The sequence below is a fragment of the Zonotrichia leucophrys genome, chromosome 8, assembly GCF_028769735.1.
Source record: "Zonotrichia leucophrys gambelii isolate GWCS_2022_RI chromosome 8, RI_Zleu_2.0, whole genome shotgun sequence".
NCBI classification, from domain to species: domain Eukaryota; kingdom Metazoa; phylum Chordata; class Aves; order Passeriformes; family Passerellidae; genus Zonotrichia; species Zonotrichia leucophrys.
The window spans coordinates 8,551,021-8,572,783 of NC_088178.1; the positions used below are offsets into that span (position 1 = coordinate 8,551,021).

At 36.9% G+C, this 21,763-nt stretch overlaps 1 protein-coding gene and 1 long non-coding RNA gene across 11 annotated transcripts in view; one reads left to right on the plus strand and one right to left on the minus strand.

Annotated features, from left to right (window-relative positions):
• KCNT2 (potassium sodium-activated channel subfamily T member 2) overlaps positions 1–21,763 on the minus strand; it is a 115,311-nt gene that overhangs the window by 85,171 nt on the left and 8,377 nt on the right. For 9 of the 10 annotated variants that reach the window (XM_064720495.1, XM_064720498.1, XM_064720492.1 and 6 more), the window contains exon 2: positions 2,021–2,100. In XM_064720495.1, coding sequence (XP_064576565.1) covers positions 2,021–2,100 — 80 coding nt within the window. Of the gene's footprint in view, positions 1–2,020; positions 2,101–9,562; positions 9,666–21,763 lie in introns of those variants that run through there. The other variant, XM_064720499.1, reaches the window with a different exon arrangement.
• Positions 1–21,763, plus strand: part of LOC135451363 (uncharacterized) — a 29,346-nt gene that overhangs the window by 1,655 nt on the left and 5,928 nt on the right. The window contains exon 2 of the long non-coding RNA XR_010441287.1: positions 15,721–15,761. This is a non-coding gene — a long non-coding RNA (uncharacterized LOC135451363). The remainder of the gene's footprint in view (positions 1–15,720; positions 15,762–21,763) is intronic.

Sequence of the window (21,763 nt, forward strand, 5' to 3'; positions counted from 1 at the left end):
ATATTGCTGATTTTCAGCAAAATTATTTCAGTGGCAGCTGGCTCTAGGAGCTGGGCCAAAATATGCTCTTAATAGCTCATATCCTAGTGATAGTTATCCTTTATTCCCTCTTCACTGACTTGAAACTTCACTTATCTTTTCCCTTTGAGACTTATTGTTGGCTGTGATAATTCAGTGTGTGGTCCTGGCAAGTTACAAGCAAGTCATGCTTGTATGACTATGTCATTTTCTCTTTCTCTTTTTTTTTTTTGTGAGGATGCTGAGTGACACCTTTGTAAGATAATTTTTATACATTGTTTGAATTTGATTAGACATTTGCTTGCAGAAGATGGAGTGGAAGCTAGGTTGACATGAGACACAGATTAACACTTGTTTTATCAGTTTACACAAGGATAATAATTAATAAAACAGTTGATATTTCAAATGACTGGCCCATATGTGATTTAGAGCAGGACAGTATTCTGTAGAAAATGCTTATAAATTCTAGACCTGACTGCTCTGGTTGGCAAAACCGCATGATGATATCAAAAACTGTTTGGTGAACAGGTTTGACTTAGTTATACTATCCAAAAACGTTTTCTGATCCTACTGACAAATTTTTTCTCAATGACAGGCAGTCCATCTTTAATATGTGAAGGAAGGTTTTTAGTGCTCTCACAGAACACTGTCTAAAATTTATTATCTTTGTTCATCAGCTCCCTGGTACCTTTGGGCAAGAGACTCCTCCTGTTTCAGTGCAGGACTCAATGAGTACATTTAACTGTACTGAGAGGCAGGTTACAGTGTCAGCAGCAGCTCCTTGGATCTTTCCTAGGGGAGATTCTGGTTCTGAGTATTTGGATAAGAACGAAGATCTGCATAAGCAGAAAGAGTGCTTGAACTTAGTGACTACTTTGGCTTGGGGATTTTTCTTGTTATTCACAGTGCCTTTTTTTTTTTTTTTCTTTCCTTCTAGAGGAATATTCTTCTTCCTACACTTGGAAAGTAAAAGAAGCTTAGCCAATAAAATTATCAAGGTCTCTGATATAAAGCTAGTATTTATTTATTGCTAGCTCTTACAGATACAAGATTTTTTGCTATATCTTATTTTTGAAAGCTTGATCTAGTCTCCCCAGTTTTGTTTGTCTGGATATTTTCAGACTGGGACATCAAATTTCTTTTATTTTTTTCTATCTTTTTCCACATAAAACCATGCAACAGTTTTAACTGTACAAAGGAAAAACGTCTTCTTTGTAGTCCAAAAGCTTTATGTATAAAGCTATTGTAATTTTAGTTCTTTACATGTGAAGGGCAAAGAGAGGTAACTTCAGTCCTGCTACACAGAAGAAAATTGAGGTCAGTTACTGATCTTCTGACCTATGAGTTCCACTGTTCTAACCGAGATTGGATAATATTCCATGTTTCCACCCACTTGGATCAGCTGCATGGATGCATTTAAAAAGATGAATATCTTATTTCCTCCCCATTATTTTATTCCATGATGGCCGCTGACGTTAAGCACATATCTCAATGAAGATATATTTAGGTTAGACTATATTGTTGAGACTAAAAGTTAAGTTAGACTATAAGCTAATGACAGGGACTACATTTCTGAAATACCACATTCCCAACAGTCTCCTTTCCAAATTTTTTTTTCAGTGCAGATAAAGTTTGAAATTTTAGGAATACTTAATACTTCAAAAAGCTCGGTACTTTTGCAGCTTTTTTCCTTTACCATCCTAGGTGTCTTTGCTTTCCTAGTCACAAGGTCACAACTTAGCAATGAGCATTGCTGCCAGATCATTGCAAATTAGTCAACTTGATCACGACACAGAAATAAAATCATGATGTTATTTAACAGTTCATGACATCACTAATTGCTTGATCCTGCACAAGCACATTATTTTCAAGTTTAAATATTTAAGCTCAGAAGAAAATTAATAACTTCACTGTGGCCTTCGACTGAATTTGATTTTACTTAAAAGCATCATAAATGCTTAAAAGTACCATAAATTTAACAGAAATTAATCCAACTGCTTACTTGATCTTTGGTTTTTGATGAAGAAGAGCTTTAGTCTCTCTTTAAAGGTATTTTCATTCATATAGAATTCAACTTGCACCCTGAAATAATGAAAAAAAGAAAGTATTAGGATTGGTTATGAAAGATAATAAATCAATATTTCATAATAACTTGTTTCTCTAATCAACTATTCATGATATAAAACTAGAGGAACTTATAGTGAGTGTTCAGCCAAAAGCTCACTTGGCTTTGAATGACTAATGTTGAAAGTTTTTAAAAAAGCCCAAACCAAATTAAAAAAAAACCTCACCACCACCAGGCAGACAACCTTTCATTTATCCCCTTTACATGCAGAATAATTTCATATTACTCAAACAGTGTACACTGGAAAATAAGCAGGCTCTATGCTTTTGGGATTTTCATTGGATGACCATTCTCCTATTTGCATATTAGTAGGGAAGATTTCCTTGATGTCCAGGTTAAGCCGCCCGTCTTAGTTTAACTCCTTTCCTGTAAAAGTGGCATTCTAATGAACCTTCTTTTTTCTATCTTGTTCATATTTCTGTTCAATGTTCATGTTTCAGTCTATTTGTTTGTACTCACCTATCATCACTTGTGTACCAAACAAAACCACCCTCTCTGAACTTGTTTTTGTCACCATGAAACAGTGAGAGCTGAAAGCAAAATTATGTTGCACTCACACAATATTGTACAGAAAATAACTCTTCTCCTGATTATATTAAAGCAACAGGGGCATCTTTCCTCCATTCCCTCAGATCTGCCTGGATATATTTCATCTGTCTGTCCCTCAGTTCACCTGAGTACCACTCATGCAATAGTTACTCAGACTAGAAGAGAGAACTGTGGCAGGGACTGGCCAGGGAGGAAGGTGGGTTCCAGTTCTGTAGAAAACCTCGGGCTGTTCAGAGCTGTGGAGCTGCAGTGCTTGCTGGAAGATGAGAGCAGCATTACTCCCATTCTCACTGAAGTCCCTGCTCTACCCAAATTACTGACCCTCCCTCCCCAAGCTCCCCAAGCCAGTTGTTCCCCAGCAATGAATCTCTACCCAGCACATCTGTGCCTTCCTGAGCACTCAGAGCTCAGCTGGGGAAGGTCCATTATTGCTCAAGAATAAAGTAACACCACATGAGTGAGTTAATTCTCTACATCTCCCTTTCTCTGTAGCTCATCATGTTTTGCACAGCTGCATGTACTTTTTCTGTTCATAAGCATGTCTGAACTTTATTTCAGCATTTCTTCTCAGCAGTCTTTCATCACATAACTGTATGTCAACTACTTGGTTTTATAGGTAGTCATATTCTTCTAGCAGAACCCTCACTTTAGTTTTTCCCTTCTTGCATGTGAAGCCTTTTGCTGAAACTATTTTTGTACAATATATTGTTACCTGTAGTGTCTCTCAAACAGTTGTCTATACCAGATATTTCCATACATTTATGGAATTGATGGGTTATTTACTCATGGACTTAGAATGGGTGACATCTTGGGCAATGTGACTTTTCATGCCTGCCTACTACCAGAAGTTTAGGCATATCACTTTGTAGGACAGGGTCATAAAAAGAAGGTTCTGTGATTCACTCAGTGAAGTCAGGTAATTTTAACTAGCCATTGCCTTTGGTGTGTTTTATTGTAGTGTTCCTTACAAGATGGGTAATTACACTACTTCCTATTCAAAGGAAGCACAAGCACAACCTTATTTTTAAGAATCTATTTTCCAAGGTACTTACTGTCATTAATGCAGTGACAGTTTTAGTGGGAAACATCTCCCATGATTTGGCAGCTGCCACATGCTAAGTGTACATACTTAATCTTCAAGGATATATTTCAAGAGGTAAACAAAGTGGCACAAGCTATTGAAGTAAGGGATGTTATTGAAAAGATGCATGGTGGGGGGTTTTTTTTAACACATTCTGAATTAATCTATCAGCATTCTGGTAAGAAAATTTCAGTAATCACCTGGAAAAAACAACATGCTAACAGTGGGCCATGATTTAATGATAAAGAGGGAAGAGGCTGTGGGAGCTAATCACCCTCCTATCACCAGCACTATGAATTGCTCTGATGGCCTTCTAACAGCTGTCCACTTGGCTTTTCTTAGAAACCTGTGCTCACAGGAAACTGGGGTTCCACAGTGCGCAGTTTCCATGGCAAAATGGATTACAAATGCTGCTAATGCCACTTCTGCAGCTCCTTCTCTATCCCCTGACTTCTTTAAACTTTAGCAAAAACTGTAGTGGCCTTCTACACTTGCAGAAATACATTACCACACATCTATAATCAATGCACTCTCCTGATACTCTAGCTACCAGAGAGCATTTCACTTTGTCTCCTGACGTTTGCTATTTGCTAAGTAAAATTAAGTATGACTGGCTGAAGGAGTCTCTGGCAAGGGCAGAAATCTCTTAATACTGATCTTTCCCAAGACTACTTTTTATTTCTAAGGAGAACCCTCATTCTACTTGAATGTTCCTTACAATCTTTAAATGGTTAATGTTTTACCTCAAGTATTTACTCTTTTCTGAATTTTTCCCACTATGAAGGGTAGCCTAGAAAAGGAGGTTTTTGGGAACCTACAAAAAATAAATTTTGACCCCCCCATTGAAATATTGAGAACATTTTGTAGCAGCAGTGGTAAAGGGCTTTAACAAGATTTTCCTGGACTAAATTAGTAAAGGTTATTAAGGATATTTCAAGTGAGGGAGTGAAATTCTTGAGATACTTTTATATAAAACTTGATTACTCTGTTGCAGGATATTTGAAATTTGATTCCAAGCAAATGGCCCACCACACAGATCAGGGTGACAGTACAAGTACATGCAGATCACCTGGTCTACAGAATACATTGGGGTTTATTCTGTACTTATAGTGTAACTTGAAAATGTAGTTTCAACAATTTGTGCTTCATGTTTATCTTCCTGTAAAAGACAGCCCACCCTAACCAGAAGGAAGTCAAGCTGAAGGACAAATATGGGAGAGAAATCGTTGATGAATGTAAAGATTTTGTTTTTGTAGTCAGTTAATAGCTTCAGAATTTTTCAGTGCATGTAGCTGGTATTGAATATTACATGTAAAGCTGCTTTTGGATGTTAAAAGAACAAGTCTTATGTTTAGTCTTATGTTTACTGACTCTTTCTTCAGCTGTGTTGGAAATGCACAAATACATGATGCACCTCTAGCAAAAACCACTGAAGTTCTATTATTGTCCTGAAAACACAGAGTGGTGTGTTAAAACTCAATACCATTGGTAGTGGCCATCACTAGTTTAAACCCAAAGAACAGAGATGTCACTGAAATAATTTCAAATCTTTCAAACTGCAACAATCATCTTGAAGTACCCCAAGTCCTCACAGCATTGTTATAATTCAGTTCAGATGTAATTTGAGAAGTACATTTTAATGTAATACAAAGTATAGCAGGAAAATCCTAATTCCTGTCAAGGACACTAATGCAGAGCACTGCTGATGGCTGTAAAACATTGGGACCAATCTCTCTGTGCTCTGCATTTTTCCTGCATTTCCCATTACTATTTACAATGTCATTCTAACCCCATAGCCACACTTCACTATAGTAGCAGTATTATCTTGCACCCTCAAAGCTACAAATTGTCTTCCTTTCATGTTAAAAACCGTATTTGGCAGAAATAATCACTTCACAAATGAAAGTATGAGCTGGATTTCTCACTACGTGCATGCCAAGAGCTGTAAATGCTTATGTTTACTATTTATTGATGTTGGAATCAAGAAAAGGTATTAAGTGTACAAACAGAGCCAATCTGAAGAAAAATACTTACATTTATTTAAATCTGTCATTTTGGAAAAGGACATCTCATATTTTTCCTACAAAGAAAGCCTCAAAATAGGAAAGGAATATGGAGGTTTTTTATTGGGATTTGGCAATTCAATATATGTGAAATCCTGATAGATTTCAGACCTGAAAGATTATATAGGCTATAGATGGGTGCTTAAAAATGAAGCACCTGAACTGCTAAAGTGAATTGCTATCATCAGATCTTACTTTAAGCAATAAAAAAGGAAATAGGGGTTTTTTTTATAGCTTTCATGAAAAGGATTAGTGTGTTTTAAGGATGACTGTCATGGGTAACACTTCTATTTGAAGTTTTGCAAGTTCTGGAGCACTCAGAACTCTCTTTTAAAAGCACAGTAAGCACACTTACTGAAGGTGTTTGCCATGCGCTGTGCTGGTAAAATCTAACTTTTGCAATATGGTCCTGCACTTTCTTAAATATGGTTCTAACAAGTGCAGAGTACTTAACACTGACAGTATAAAGTCATTTTCTGATGGGGATTTTCATCAGTTTAATAGGAACAAACCAATAAATATTTTCAAGAACTCTGCAGAACTGCGTTTGTGCAGTATTGTCTTGTAGATTCTTTATGATATCTCACACTGGGAAACTACATGACAGAACAGAGGTTCCACAGGGATTTTTTAGTTAGAAGCTCCCTTTCATATCAGTGAATCTGAGTTAAGCTCTTTAGTGATGTTTCTCCAGGCATATCTATATTCACTGGATGATGTAATTGGATGTTAACATAACTAACGGATTTATAGATACCAGGTGTTACCAGTGTCACTGTAAATAATTCTCTGCTTTAATGAAACAGAAATAGCATAAGCTAATACCAAGCTATAAAATAAAGGATTAAGGGTGCATAAATAATCTTAGAGATCAGAACTGTATCTCATGCTCAAATTCCTTTTAGTGTCTCCCTTCCATAAGTGCTGCTTTGATTGAAACAAAAATAAGAGAGCATGAAAAAACTGGCCAAACCAACTTTTTCAGGTTGCACATAGTAAAAATTTGTGTCTGCAACCACAAAAAAACACTTTCTATGTCAAGGCAAACTTTTCCTTTACTTAACTGTTCAAACATCCAAATGCTAAAATATTCAGCCCTTAATTTTAATTATCTTCCTTACAATTTAAATGGTACATGTGTCCCTTTTTATGGATATAAATAGATTTTTATGGATATAAATAGAAATGTATCTTGAAATCTGAATGTAGCCAGCGTCATACTCCTTTTTGCAATCAGTTACATAAAACTGTCTTTGTGAAACCAATACAGGTCTATGGCAGCAATTTAATATTACAGCAACAGAGAGAGGAAATGACATTATCAAACATTTCTGTGAAAAAGATCTCAATTTTTTTCATTCCTTTGAGGGAAAGATTTTTAAGAGAAAGACTAACAGCAAGAGATGAGACTCAGCAGCACGTAGTATGCATGCTTTTCAATCAATGAATAATACTTTTGTGTTAATCCTTTATTCACAGACTTGCACACTCAAAAAAGGAAATTATCTCAGTCCTGCATTCATGAAAATCCATCAAGAATTCACCATTCTAGTAATGGTGTAGTGATAAAAAAATGAGCTTGTAATCTGTAATAATTGCCACTAGGAATTTTGTTTAAGGAGAAAATACTATGATGCTTTACTATGGGAAAAGAAATCTTTAAGTAGTTTCCCTCACACTCTTCACTTTTTACTGCAAATATACTTTTCTGTTGCAAGCCTATTAGCTGAGGTGAGAAAGTTAATAAAACAAATGTGAATGATGTATTAAGAAATAGTGCACTTTGAAGCTAAAGTTTCAAAGAAAACCACTGAAGGAAGATGCTTAGTAGATTTTCTAAGACTTTTTTTTCCATACAAGGTGAGGAAATGGATATTTTAAAATATTTTTATTGCATGTAAAAATAGCTCTTTTTAACTTCTGGGCAAAAATACTTCACATGTAAGATACATCCAGCACAGAGCTGCTGCAATGAAAATCCATTATGCAAGGGTTTTTTACTGGCTAAGTCTGAGTAACAGGATGTGCTCCATGAGTTTGATTCCAGGCACTGCTCAGTTTTATGGAGTTGTGCCAATTAACCAAACCTGAAGAGCACGATAGTTAATTTGTTGCTTTTTTTTTCCTTTTTATAAAAATGGCAACTATTTGTCAAAAAGAGACTTGAAAGGAACTTGTTGAAATCAAGTGTTCTGTGATAACTCCTTTCTGCCAGCCTGGGTATAACTGTATTAGAGCATTAGGATCAAAATACAAAGTAACCCACTGCAAGCTCTTTGTTGTACTCTATTGCTCTGTATCACAGCTGCTCATCCCTCATCAGTGGTTGATCTAAAACAAAGATCCTTCCCCTGCAACCCCAGCACCCTCCCTGTCTCCTCTGTGATGGGTGAGGCACACACAGGGTCAGGCAGTGTGCACAAACATCTCACACACACAAATTACTGTTCTTAGATAACAACACGTCTCAAGTTGTGCATTTAAAATTTAACAGTACTTTCTACTACAGGATTTTAATGCTGAGTGCTGCACACCTTTCATTTGGAGCTGTTTAGTTTTGCTTACAAAATTTCTGTGTGTATGTAATGTTACCAATTAATTGTTACCTCAGTAAGACTCTTGTTCTCTCAAAAAAAAAAAAAAAACACCTTAATTATTTTCCCAAGTAGACACAGCTGTGTCTACCCTGAAAAAAGGGTCAGGTTAGTTTAAGGAGTTTTGTAGCCCTCCATCTATTTGCCTTCTTGCCCCCAGTCTCTTTCTTTGGTCATCTGAAACCTTTTCCCTGCCACTTCATCCATGGTCAGACTGTCCACAGTCCTCTCTTCCCATCTCCTCCTTCTTCCTGTTCATCCATCCAAATTTTAAGAAAACTTCCAGTCCCTTTGTCAACAGTTCCTTTTCTCTACTTCCTTGCAGATTTCTCCCTTTCTTTCTTCTTCTGTGGACTACACAGTCTCACTATTTGACTTGAAAACACTGTCCCACCCAGGGGTTTTTTTCTTTGCTCTAATTCCCTGCATGGACCTTTGCTTTCAACACATCTTTCTTCTTTACACTCTCACCATCTGGAATTGTGACTTGGACTCTGTAACTTCACTATTCTTAAAGTTATCATTTCATGACTTTGAGAAATCTGTCTTTTGAGATGTTTAACTTTTCTCTCCTCTTGAATTATTCCCTCTACTTTCAGTCTACTTCCAGTATTGCACATTAGGATACCCAATACATATCAAGGCTTTAATAAATAAACTCTGCAGCACTATCTAAATGCCACATGGGCATCTCAGTTTTGGTGCTATGGCCCTTAAAAATCCTTCTTCCTCAAGCTCAGCAGAAACTTAATGTTGACCACTTGTAAAAATATCCACTCTATGTCCAAAATAAATGGATGGTAGTGATGGAGTTGAGTCACTCCTACCCAAACACTTAACATGTGATGTTATTTCTCTGTAGATTTTATTTTAATAAGTTTTGATTCAATTTGCCCCCTATTTAACACTTTTCTCTTAGAAAACAAGCAGTAAACACGATGAGGGACATTGTCATGGAGATTATCCAGATAAAGATAGAAACAGGTGTTCAGAGAAATAACAGCCTCAAACTGTTCTGGTAGATTTTGTTATGCCTGAAGAATTACATGAACAAAAATCTTAGAGACTCATTGCTTACTTTAGATATGGCAGTTTACAGGTCCATACACCTTTCTTACACATAAAGAAATACCTGTGAATGAAATGTGCCATCTTTGCTTGGTTTTTGGTTTGGTTAGTTTGGGGGTTTTTGGTGTAGGTGTAATAGTCCAGAGCTGAAACCAGCAGGAGACACTGTGTGAACTCTGGTCTCCTGTTAACAAGAGAAAGGGTAAACCCATGTCTTAACATTAGGGAAATGCTGAGCAAACTCTTCTCACTTTGGTCCCTTGCAAGTGACTCCAGTTAGCCTCTGATTAACCACCGAAATTCAAATCACTATTTACTTAAACTCTACTTCTCATCTCTAAGTCTCTGACTGTTCTGATACTCCTCTTCAGTAAGTTATCTTTTACTTCTCATTTTTCAGGATCTTTTAGTTCTCATTTTTTATCTTTTCAAAACCAGCAAGTAGAACAAGGCTGACCACCTTGGTATCCCCACAGATTAGATGGCTAATCCCAGTTTTATTTTTACTTTGAAATAAGGAGATTAAATTTTCTGAAATCAAAGCAGAAATAAAGCAGAAGGAAGTAAAAAAGCAGATGGATAGAAAAAAATTTTTAAAAGGAACAAAAAAACTTTGTGGGTGAATCCCAATCTGTCATTTTTAAGTATCACATGACCAAGTGTAAAATATTATATTAAATAAGACTTGTTAATATGTTACCTGAAATGAGAACTCTCTTCCTAGCAGATTTGATCCAATCACTGAGATTGAATGTTCCACTGAGATGGAACATTCTATTCACTTAAAGCTGAGTAAAATAATCAAATAGTAAACATATTCAAACTAGATATTTTCCTATTACATAAAGCATTTCATTAGTGTTTTTCACCCAAAATAAAGGCAAATTTCTTTCTATGACAACTGTACAATGTATTTTGCATTGTGTATTTTACATTTAACTGGGAGGTCAATGTGATATTCAATAGAGCATAACTATATATTGACTCTAATATAATTCCACAGCTTTTTATTGTCACCATCTTGTTCTATTATTACTTCTGTTTGCTAGCTTTTGTTCTTTTGTTCTTTTTTACTGTATTATGCTAGTTATACTTGGCAGTCTTCAATTATAGCCAACAATTTATTCAGTGTTTCCTGAAACAAATGCACAGTACAATTATATCAAGACAGAAAAATGTATTTCAAAGGCTCTGGGTTTTTTTCCAAACTCAAATATTGGGATTTAATAATTTAATCTACACTTTTACCTTATAGGAGGATTATAGGGGAAAATTGTAGGGGAATATTAGCCGTACCTACCCAAAAGGAAATAGATCTTTATGAAAAATTGTCTTAAACTACAGCATTCAGTGTGAATTTACACAATCTTATACGGAGTCTTAGGCACTGATTAACATTTCATAAGGAGAGAAATTTCAGAAATGCAATGTTCTAAGATAGAAATGTCAACATGTCATGTCAAAAACATGTCCTTTTTTTTTCCTCTGAAGATTTTGTTCAATGAGGTAATTGTATTTTATATTTTCTTTGCAGTTCTTTAAGTAGAAAGTAGACTCAGTTTTTCCAACGGAAATGCATTCATCAGCCAAAGTATTGTTTTGTTTTCATTTCAATTTTAACACTACCTGGGATTTTTGACCCAATTAAAACAGAATGTGCCTTCTATATTTCCTGTGATGTGATAATAAGATGATGCCTCCAAACCTGACTCACATAATTCCCTCAAAAACTATTTACACTGCTGCAGAAAAAAATCTCGCAGGCAAAATCCATCTCCAGTGAAAGTTTGGTACTCAGTCTACAACTCACCTATGCCCATTTTTCTGCAGAGGCAATCCAGGTGCGAGCTACATTTTCAAATACCGGTGGACTTACTGCCACATCACAGGAAAGTAAGCAATGAAATTCTTAAGACACAAGGACCTTCACATATTTAAATCTGACTTAACCAGAATGAAGTTTTAGTCTTCAGTGTTCTTATCTGTAGTCTGTGTGTGCAGTCTCCCCACCTGTGATGCATCTTTGATTCTGATTATTTGACCTCTTGGCTGTTTCCTTCAGCTCAGGAAAGACAAGTGCTCAATTTCACTCCCTGTTATCACCTTTGCTACTTACTCCCTTCCTCCCATCCCTAATCCTCACAACTTCCTCCTGCCACCCCCTAGCTGTCAGCACAGTTTGCTTTGTCACCTCCTCATCCCCTTGGAGAGGGATGTGATGAGTGTGGAATAGGTGCCAAAGCTGCTCTCCAGGGCCCTCTGCAGCAGAGTGGCTCAGAGCAGCTCATACAGCACAAACAAGGCTGGCTGAGATGTGCTGTGTGCAAGGTAAATCCTTGTACATATCTACGGTGCAGTGTAAACATGTTTATTTATATAGGACTGGCAAGTTAAGATTATTGTACTTCCATAGAAATTGCCTGAAAACTGTGCTTGACAGGTGCCTTGTAGTGCAACAGGGTGTAAATAGAAGTCTGACAGTCCAAATCACTATTGCAGCAGAAATTCACAAAGGCCAAAATGATAGCACTTATTATTTCTCCAGCTGTGTCTTTAAAAACACCCCACAACTAGAAGATAAACAAACAGAAACATAAAAGTATGAGAAAAAAATGTTACAAAGGAGTCATAGTGAGCAACTACCACAAAAAGGCTTAGGCACAGGTTGGTGGAAACAGTAGCAAAGCCTTATGATGTAGCAAATAAAAGCAGCTGCCCATGATTTCAGTGTCTGTAGCAGCAAGCACACAGTGTCATCAGGCTCAGGCTGCTGGAACAGGGCACAAAGTTCCCTTTCTCCTGCAGCCTGCAGAGCAGCAAAGAGCAGCCCTGACAGGAGGACAAGGCCAAGCCTTGGCCTTTGGGCTGAGCTTGCTATTAAAGAGCTGCTGCCAGAGCCTGGCAATGCAGAGGGGTTCAGAACATCAGGGGTATGACTGATAAACTTGTAGGCAAGGACATACACAGCTTGGGAAATGTCTGTGCTTGTGTGCGTGTGTGTGTGTGTTCAGCATACACTCTTTTATAAGTATATATTTAGGATCTCTGCAAAACCAGCAAAATCATTAAGGAATAGTCAGCTGTATGCTTTCATTTAATCATCTGTGGGATGTTTATCAGGCTTTCAGGAGAGTCATCTAGGCAGTTTTTAGTTTACAGAGACAGTAGCTGTTTGATTTACATTTGGAACTAGACAGTTGATTATTTATGAACATGTAGTTCACTGCTCTCAACAATGCAATTGCTTGGCAGCTATCATTAAATCTATCAGTAGTGACCAACACTTGATTTGCTCATTACCAGATAAAGCACCAGTACAGATTCATGTACAAACCAGACAGAGACTCCACATCACCCAAGTCAGGCTGTGCTGACTGCTGGCAGACAGCAGTAGGCACATTGTCAAGTGAGGATGCTGTTTTATGACCAGTGGAAGAAGCTGCCACCTGTACAAGTGAGGGAGAGTGTCTCTGCTCACACCCCTACAAATGGGTGATTTCTAGATTAGTCTGACTGGGACTTTGCTCTAACTGGACACTGTCCATATTCTTTCCTTTGGAGATTTTCAATCAGATCAGTTTGGTGATCGGACTTATTGTCATCATTGTGATTCTTACACCTAATGCAAAGGTAGGGCAGGAGTAAGCATTGTGGGACAGTGGGAAAGGCAGACCCCTACTGCACTTGCAGTGTTTGACTTACAGTGATTGCAGTCTCTTCATACTGGTGTAAAAGAAAACAGAAATTTGCTGCCACAATGGACAAATTCTTAGATGTCCAAGTAAACAAAATAAGGGGAAGAAAGGATGGGTGGGAAGGCAACAACCAAAAGCTCTGCTCTAGGATTGTACAGGGTGATGTTCATGGAAGTGCATTCCTAACTGTGATCACAGAGGTAGTTTTTGCAGAACACATCACATTGTTACTTGACCATGCTAACAATCATCCATTCAAAGCCCTTTTCACAAACACAAGTTACTCCTGCCTAAGATGCTACAAATGCTTCTCTGCAACCTTTTCTTAATGGCACTGCCTGTAAATCTTAACTAACAGAAAAGCTCCAGAGCACATTTTAGCACTTCAGAACACAGCATGTGGATCACTTGGGTATCACTGGGACAATCCTGATGACTTGTTTCAATAATAACTATATTGAGGGTAAGAACAAAATAAGGATAATATGGACATTTGTGGAAATGAGATGTGTTGATGGAGGGAAATGTTCAGAAAGGAAGTAAACCAGAATGAGGCTATATTAAAATCAGCAACAGTGTGTTACTTGCTCTGCTCTTACAGTATTTCCTTTTACCACTTACCACTGTCTGCTAAATAAATGACCAAACAGACCAGTTCATTCTGCTAAGTAACAGACTAAGTCTGCCTTTGTGCAGACTCTCTTCAGTTTTTAAAAGAAACCTAATTGAGGAAAGACAAATATGGCTGGCAAAAAAAAATATTGTAAGAGCTTTCCCCCTTTTAACAATGGCATTTAGAAAATGTAGAATCTTAAATTTCAGCTGTGTAAATTTTCAGCATCAACTGAAACAGCATTCTACACTGCTAGGTTGCTAAAATAAAGCATTCTGTAATTCCCTATTTCAATTTGTAGTGTTTATAAAATCAAAATTGATCCTTTTACAGGCATAGTCAGCAGTGCAATTCAGACGTACAAGTAAGAAGGTGCACAAACAGTGTTCCCAAAAGGAGGCTGTTACAGGTCATATTTTTGTGCTAAACTGATTCTGGAGGAGCTGCAGATAGCCAGAGTCAATAGCTAAATCCCCTGTCCCACACTACTGCACAAACACAAATCTACACCTGAAGGCTATCGAGCCACTGCTCTGCCCAGGGGACGGCTGGGTTCCATTTATTGCTGTAATCTTGGCCCTTTTTCCTGCATTCACTCTTCCCTTTCATGTTTGCTGTCTTCAAATGTCTTTAGAAAACCAAGCCAACCTCAAAACCCTCTAACAGTGTCTCTCAAGTGTCATTTATCTTCCAGATTAAGGGTTGCTCACTACCCTGAATTTTTCATTGTTCAATTCATATTTGATCCATAGATCCTGGTCCTGTGCCCCATCTACTCACTGCACACGGCTTGACTTCTGCCCCACTCTTTTTGAGAGGGGAATCCTGTGCTGCTCTGTTTCTCTACAGTGTCTGGGCTCCAATGCCAGACACTGGGTTGACATATTTTGTAACCACAGCATTACAGATAAGAGTAAAGTTAAAAATAGCAGGTAAACAAAACCACGGCAAAAAACGAACCAAAATATTCTCATAATGTGCATCAAGAATGACATAAAAATATAAGTACTGATTAGCATGTCAACAAGAGATGAAAAAAGAATAAATGGCCCCCATGCCAAGATCTACAAGTTGGATTAGCCTGGGAACAAACTAAGAATTAAGCAAATGACAGATATAAATAGACTATGAGCTGTAGCACTCTGCTCCATTATGAGATAATTGGAAGAGATAGATAAGGGGGAAGTCTAAAGTGAACATCATGTACTTAAATTTTTATAAGGCATTTCAAAAGGTTCTCTAGAGGTTGATACTGAAGGTAAAAAATCACATGCTCATACAAAGGAAAAGAAGTAAACAACACAAAAATTAAACATGTTCTCATATATCATAAAGTGAGTGCCTACGATCAGTAAAAATACTGTAGAAACATGCCATTTTTTTGTATTTTTAATATAATAAATCAGCTTAAAAGTCACAGAGGAAAAGAACATACTGAATAAGAAGGTAACAACTTGAAAAAAATATAGCACAAACCCCTGTTTCATAAAGGAATGTACACATAGAACAGAGAGCCTTCTAGTAGAATAAAACAGGTAACCTATTGACATAGCAAAGCAGAGGCTGGCTGCAGCTATAAAGCAGAAATAAAGCAAAGCAAAATTAATCTTTATTTGCCTTGAAACCAGACAATAAGAACACTACAGCAACAGCATTTAATGAATATTTTTCAAATTGTATACTTCTACTTAGTTGAACTCAAAGGAATTGTAAGTCAATATACTTTAGTCTCTTTCTATGGTGTGGACATATTAATTGTTTAGGTAAAAATGTGTTCATTAATATTTATTAACCAGACTCTGGCCTCTGTGCATCTGGTCACAGAGATGCTAAAAAGACCATATACAATTGCCCCCTAAGCAGACATATATTCTGCTACATTAAATGAGATTTTTGCTGTTTGTCTCACCACAGGCTAAGAATTCATCTTCATATCTCATAAAGCAGGAGCAGAGGTAAGAACTTGGATTTTTGTGCTCACTTTTCAATCTTCATCTCTTTGTTATAAGGAAATTAGTCTACTTCAGTAGCTTTTCAAGCTCAGGTTTCCTGATATTCTACTGCATGCACCCCTTCCTAGGATTTTATCTTGCAATGCAAGTGGAAGGTATATATTTTTGATAAGGGAAAAGAAGTATGAACAATTTCCAGGATTGTGCAACTTGGAAAATCAAACAGTTCCAAGGCCTTTAATAATTTTTCCTCCCTTTCTAATAGCTCTATCCATCTTTCTCTCCTGGTACCTCTGTGACTGAACTAAGGGCCTGAAACTGCATTGTTACAGCTCAAAGTCTGAAAAATTATCTGAAAGGCAATGCAAAGCTTAGGACTTGTAGTTTACCAACCTCACTGGAAAAGCAGGAAAACAATGGTTCTGTTGCTACCTGCATTTTACACATCCAATCCACTCATTTTATCACAGGCACTAAGAGCAAACATGCCCTTCTCTTGCATATCTTTGATTCTAACCCCTGCTGTAGCCTGGGCTTCTCATGTTGTCTGTGGTCACTTGCTTTTTTCAGCACTCTACTCTTCAGCTCTAAAACGTTTCCACAAAAACTACAAATAGCTAAAAGTTATAAAATCAGGCTCTCATACCTCAGAGTGCTGTGAAATGTACATCATAATCAGTGAAATGTGAATGAAACAGTCTCAGTTAAAATGATGGAGTGTAAAATGCCTTGTCTTCAAAATGCTCCAGGTTCTTATCACTAATGAAGCTGTGCAATAATGGCTGACTTGGGGGAATTTGATGGGAAAGCTGCAGCCAATTCAGTCTAGACTCAGAGATTAAATAAATTAGTCTACCTGGATTTTTGGTTTTGTTTTCCTCAGAATCTTTTTTTTTTTTTTCTCAATTCTGCACAGTTGAAAAGGAAATTAATATAATTCATCAATAGACTAATTTTATTCCAGTTGACTGTATTGAACTATTTTTCCTCTGGAAACGGAAAAATGTGTCTCAGATATATTCAAATATACTGTTAAATAGCATTCCTACTGTATTTATGGAGTCTATCTATGCCAGTATTTCAGCATTTATCCAGGATTTCCCACTTATGCTGCCATATAATGGGTGAGATGATCAAATACCAATGAGAAATTTTCTATACCACTCTGGCTTTTCTCTATCATGCCTTAAAAAAGCACCAAATTTTCAGTGAAGCTACTGAATTAACTTTAAACACATATGACTACATTTTTTTATTCTGAAGACCAACTTGACATGTAATTTTTTTTTAATGCTTATCTTTGTAACATTCTATCAAAATCTCAGCAGGACTTCAGAGTAAGATTTAAGTCTATGGTTAAAGAGCTATGTAGTAATTTCTGATAGACTTCTTTGTAAGGTTAATGAGAGCAGAACTTCCTCTTGGCTACCTAAATGCCACCTACTTTAATCCTAGCTTATTTCTGATGATAAATTACATTTTAAAGTAAAGTTTTACACACAAAAGAATATTTCAGTTTATTATCTGGCGCTGTAAACTTCAGCCTGGGGTACTTCCCAAATTAAAATAAGTGAAATTAAAGTAAATACTGGTCATACTTTGGTTCTTAATTAGTTCCCCAGACTCCTGATCCTCCAAATTAGCCAGTTTATATTCTCTTGAAATAATACTTGAAATGGGATCTGGTGCTAAGGTTTGTAAGAAAACCAAGTGCTGTAATATGCAGTTATTATTTTTGTATCTGCTTGTTGTTTAGCATTGGACTTGTAGAGAGGTTGTATTTACAGAAGCACCCAAAGCACCTCCATCCTCAGAATACTGAATAACAACAAATTTGCATATTCTTTTCAACATTTTGACTGATACATGTCTTATCTGTGAACCTCTCAATCTCCTAGAATATTTTTAGATTGTCAAACACTGGTGGCTAAGCTGTCACCTGAAATATTCTATTTAGGAACTGACAGTGTGCATTGCCATTTAAAATATAGAAAATAAGAGGGGTACACTGGCAGAATGCCCCATGAACCTCAATACAGGGTAGCACAGGATGGTTTCCAATTATACATGGAATGCATATATTCCAATTCCAACTATTTATACATGCATCCTAACTCTGTAGGGGCTGAAAATGTAGTCATGCATTTATCATGACTCATTTATCCAACTGAGACTTAGAGTAATAAACTATTCTTTACATTTGATAGTGAAAAATTCAGCAGAAAATTTACTGGACTTTTGTTTCAATTGTGTTTCTATTTTACCTATTATGCCTATATTTATTCTAGTGATAAAGGCAATTGAAGCCAGCTTTGAGGTTTCCATATATGGAGAATTCTCTGCAGTTAGAGCTGCTGCCTTAATAAGTTACACTGGATCAAGGTGCAGTAAATGAAGTTGATCAGAAGTCATGATACTGTATTGCCTGGTACTTCAATGGAAAAAAAACAAACCTCTTCTAGTAAGACTGAGACCCATGAAATGAACTGCTCTTTAGGAGAAGGTGGTAGTCAATGTGAAAAGATGAAAATCTCTCTGCAAATTACTTTAAAAGCAGTTTATATGTGCCCCAATCCTTCATAACTGTCAGGACACTTTCTGGCTAACTTTCTTCATGTAGATTTAGTAGGTGTACAGTATTTCAGTGCCACATAGGGAATACAACTTTGGCCAAAACAATAATGCACACTAGTGATGGACAATTAGTACAAATGCACTTTATGTGGCATGGCAATCTCACAGGTAAAACACTGGCGTTTGGCTTTCACAGCTTCATAGTTTCAACTATAGATCTGTTGGAGGTGGAGTGACTAGGAAAAGAGGAGAGCATGGCAAATAAGGAACAGAGTTTTTGGGCTTTTTATTTTTCTGTAAGCAAAAAGACTCCAAACAATACAAAATTAAGTTTAATTTTTAGAGCTCTTTTTTGATTCCAGTCATAGCCAGCAGTATTCCCAAAGGAGAAATATCACTAGCTAATAACAGCACTCTTAAAGGTAATGATATTATATTTTTACTATTTTTAGAGTTTTTAGTAACTAAAAATATTACACCATTATCTTTCGGATCATATTCCAAAATTACGTACTGACCATTGTCACAAGACACGCAGGAGCATGGAATAACATTACATGAGGTCATCTAATTTTTCCTTGTGTGTTTATTTCTTCTCCAAGCTCCATTTTTCCTTCTAGCTGGAAAGGATTAGGTAGGATGCAAGTTAATGACATCACAGGCAATACATAAAGTTAGTTTAAAAACTTAAGTCTTTTTTTTTTTCTGTACTCTGCTCAATTCCCCACCTGTCCACAGGTTTACTTAGATTAAAAATATTTGTTTATTACAGGGCAAGAAATTATGGGAGCCATGCCTGATCTGGAAGGGAAAAAGTCATAAGAAGTCAAATGAAATTTGTCAGGAACTTCCCACAGACACCTTAACAAGCCTAGAAAGAACTTTACTGAGATTCCATTTTTAGCTGAAGTGTTAAAAAGTGAAAAAGAAAAAAAAAATTATACCACATATGCTTTTTACACATGCCCAGGAGGAGGGTAACTTTATAAAAAGGAGTGTCTTTTTAAAGTTACATATTGAGACAGTCCACATATGCAATCTGGAAACACTTAGACAACACCCCAAAATATGCCATTAGAATGCCAACAACTCTGAGAAGTAATACAGGGCTGAATATCAGATTATAGCAATTTTCCTGAAGTGATGGGAGCTGTGCACAAGGACACATACACCACAGGAGTGTATTTAACAGATAAATACAAAGAGAAGGAGCATTCAGCAGACTCAGGAAAAGACATAAACCAAAAGCCCAGCACTTGACAGGAGGTGTCTCTCCTGATGCTTCCCACAGAGACAGTGTCTGCTCTCTTCCACAGATAAAGGTTGTGGAGACTCCACTTCCTCTACCAAATCATCAGGAAAAGAGTGCTGATGACATTTCCTGTGATGACTCCTTCCAAAAGAATTGCACCTTGATACATATCTGTCTTTATTCTCTAGTATTTAAAGCTGCTTTGGCTCCAATGATGACATCCAGATGGAGGATAAAATATGTAGGATTTCTGAATACTTGCAGCTTCACATACGTATACAGTGCAACATACCTAACAGTGGATGGGAATTGATTCCTTCCTTTCAAACGCAGCCTGATGCACAGATATTATTATTGTTTTACATGGAAAAAATTACAAAATTTTCATATAAATTATAAATGTCTCATTAAGGAGTGGCAATGATTCAAGAACTCTGAACACTTAATTGAACAAGTGCTTTAGAAGTCATTATTATCTCTAAAATGTCACCTGTCTGATACTGCTCTCTCCACAGCTAACAGGGTACACATAATTACTTACTTCATATAAATCTCAGTCTCCTTATTCAGAGTGAGCTATTACACTTCCTGATTAATCATAAGGCATGGTTTTAATTATCTCTTCATTAGTTTTAGAAAAATTTAAAATATCAAATTTCACAATATTTTAAAAGTTTAATTCTGTCATCTTTATTCATATTAAATAACACTTAGTACTCTCTGAAGTAAAATGCTGTTCATCCGTTTTATGGCTGGCAGAACAGTTTGCCCAGTATTTAATTTTTCAGAATAATGACGTCAGGCTTTCAAAATGTGCCTTGTGTGTGCTTAGAAAATCATTTATCAAGTGCCTTCAGAATACTGGCACAGTCAATGTAAACACTATTTTTTTTTCCCTTAAATACAACTTCCAAAATGAAGGCATAAATTTCAGATTTTGCTGGCTTTTTTGACAGGTTACTTAAAATGTCTTTAGCTAACTGTATCAGTGAGGTGGGTCAGGACAGCTGTTGGTCTGTCATCTTGTTTGCAAGTCTGACCTAGGCCTCAGTGCTGGTCAGATTCAGGTGGGATATGTGGAGACAGTGAGGAGAGAACAGGGTGTATGGATGCCAGGAGGTCTGACAGCCAATTCTCCAATGTCTAGGGTGACACAAGAAAGCACAGTAATATTCCCAGTATTCCCAGGTCTCTCCATCTGGCCACTTTTGTCACTGTAAAGTGGCTCTGCCATCCCAGAAAGGTAAGGAATTTCTAAATGCTCAGTTCAGCTAAGCCTGAAATCAAGTAGCAGCAGGGTGCTACACAGCTCTGTGTCCTACTCATCTGCCTTAGAAGAAGACATCCATCTTGTAATCTTGATAACAGTGATCTTCTAACAGCTTGTTCTTATCTGAAATTAGGAGCAAAACCGGAGGTATTGCACAACACCCTCAGACTAGCCCATGCTATATCCCAGCAGAGTGCCTTGTAGAGGCTCCTGAAATTCTCTTCTCTCCTACACAGTCAGAGGTACTTCCTCCATAATCTGAAACATTCCCAGCAGCCAGCCTTGTTCTTCCTACATGAGATGCTCTGGCTACATCACACTGAAATCCCAACATTCTGAATCACCAGCTGAGCTGGTCACAGTGACTGCCACAATTAATTGTCTCAAATGGATTCATAATGTTGCATGAATCCAACTCACTTTGTTGTTCTTTTCTGAACTCAAACTGTGATTTGTTAACTGCCAAAAAAAAAGGAAAAAATGAAGGGAAAACTAATCAAGACTTTAAAATTAACTCAGTGCATTTTGAATATTGTTTGTATCATTTTAGCTAAATTGTCGTTTTCTTGCAATCTGTGGTCAGTGCTGGTACAAAGATAAATGATCATGTGGGTCACTGAATGCAATCCTCAGTGTCAGTGAGATACAGGATATCTGCAATGGCTCTGGTGAGATTAGCTTCTCTCTGATAAGACTTTTAGGTGGGTGAAAAATCTACTTAGATTTTGATAGTCTTTATAAAATGAGGTTGACTAATCAACATCTGCCCATTACAAAGTAGGTTGCTCTACTTTTTGTGTTTGTATTACGTTCTTTGAATTACTACTGAGAGAGCAAAACAGTAATTAAACTGTTTTGGATAGGACATTATCTACAAAAATTGCTTTTCAAAAGGTATTTGTTGAACTG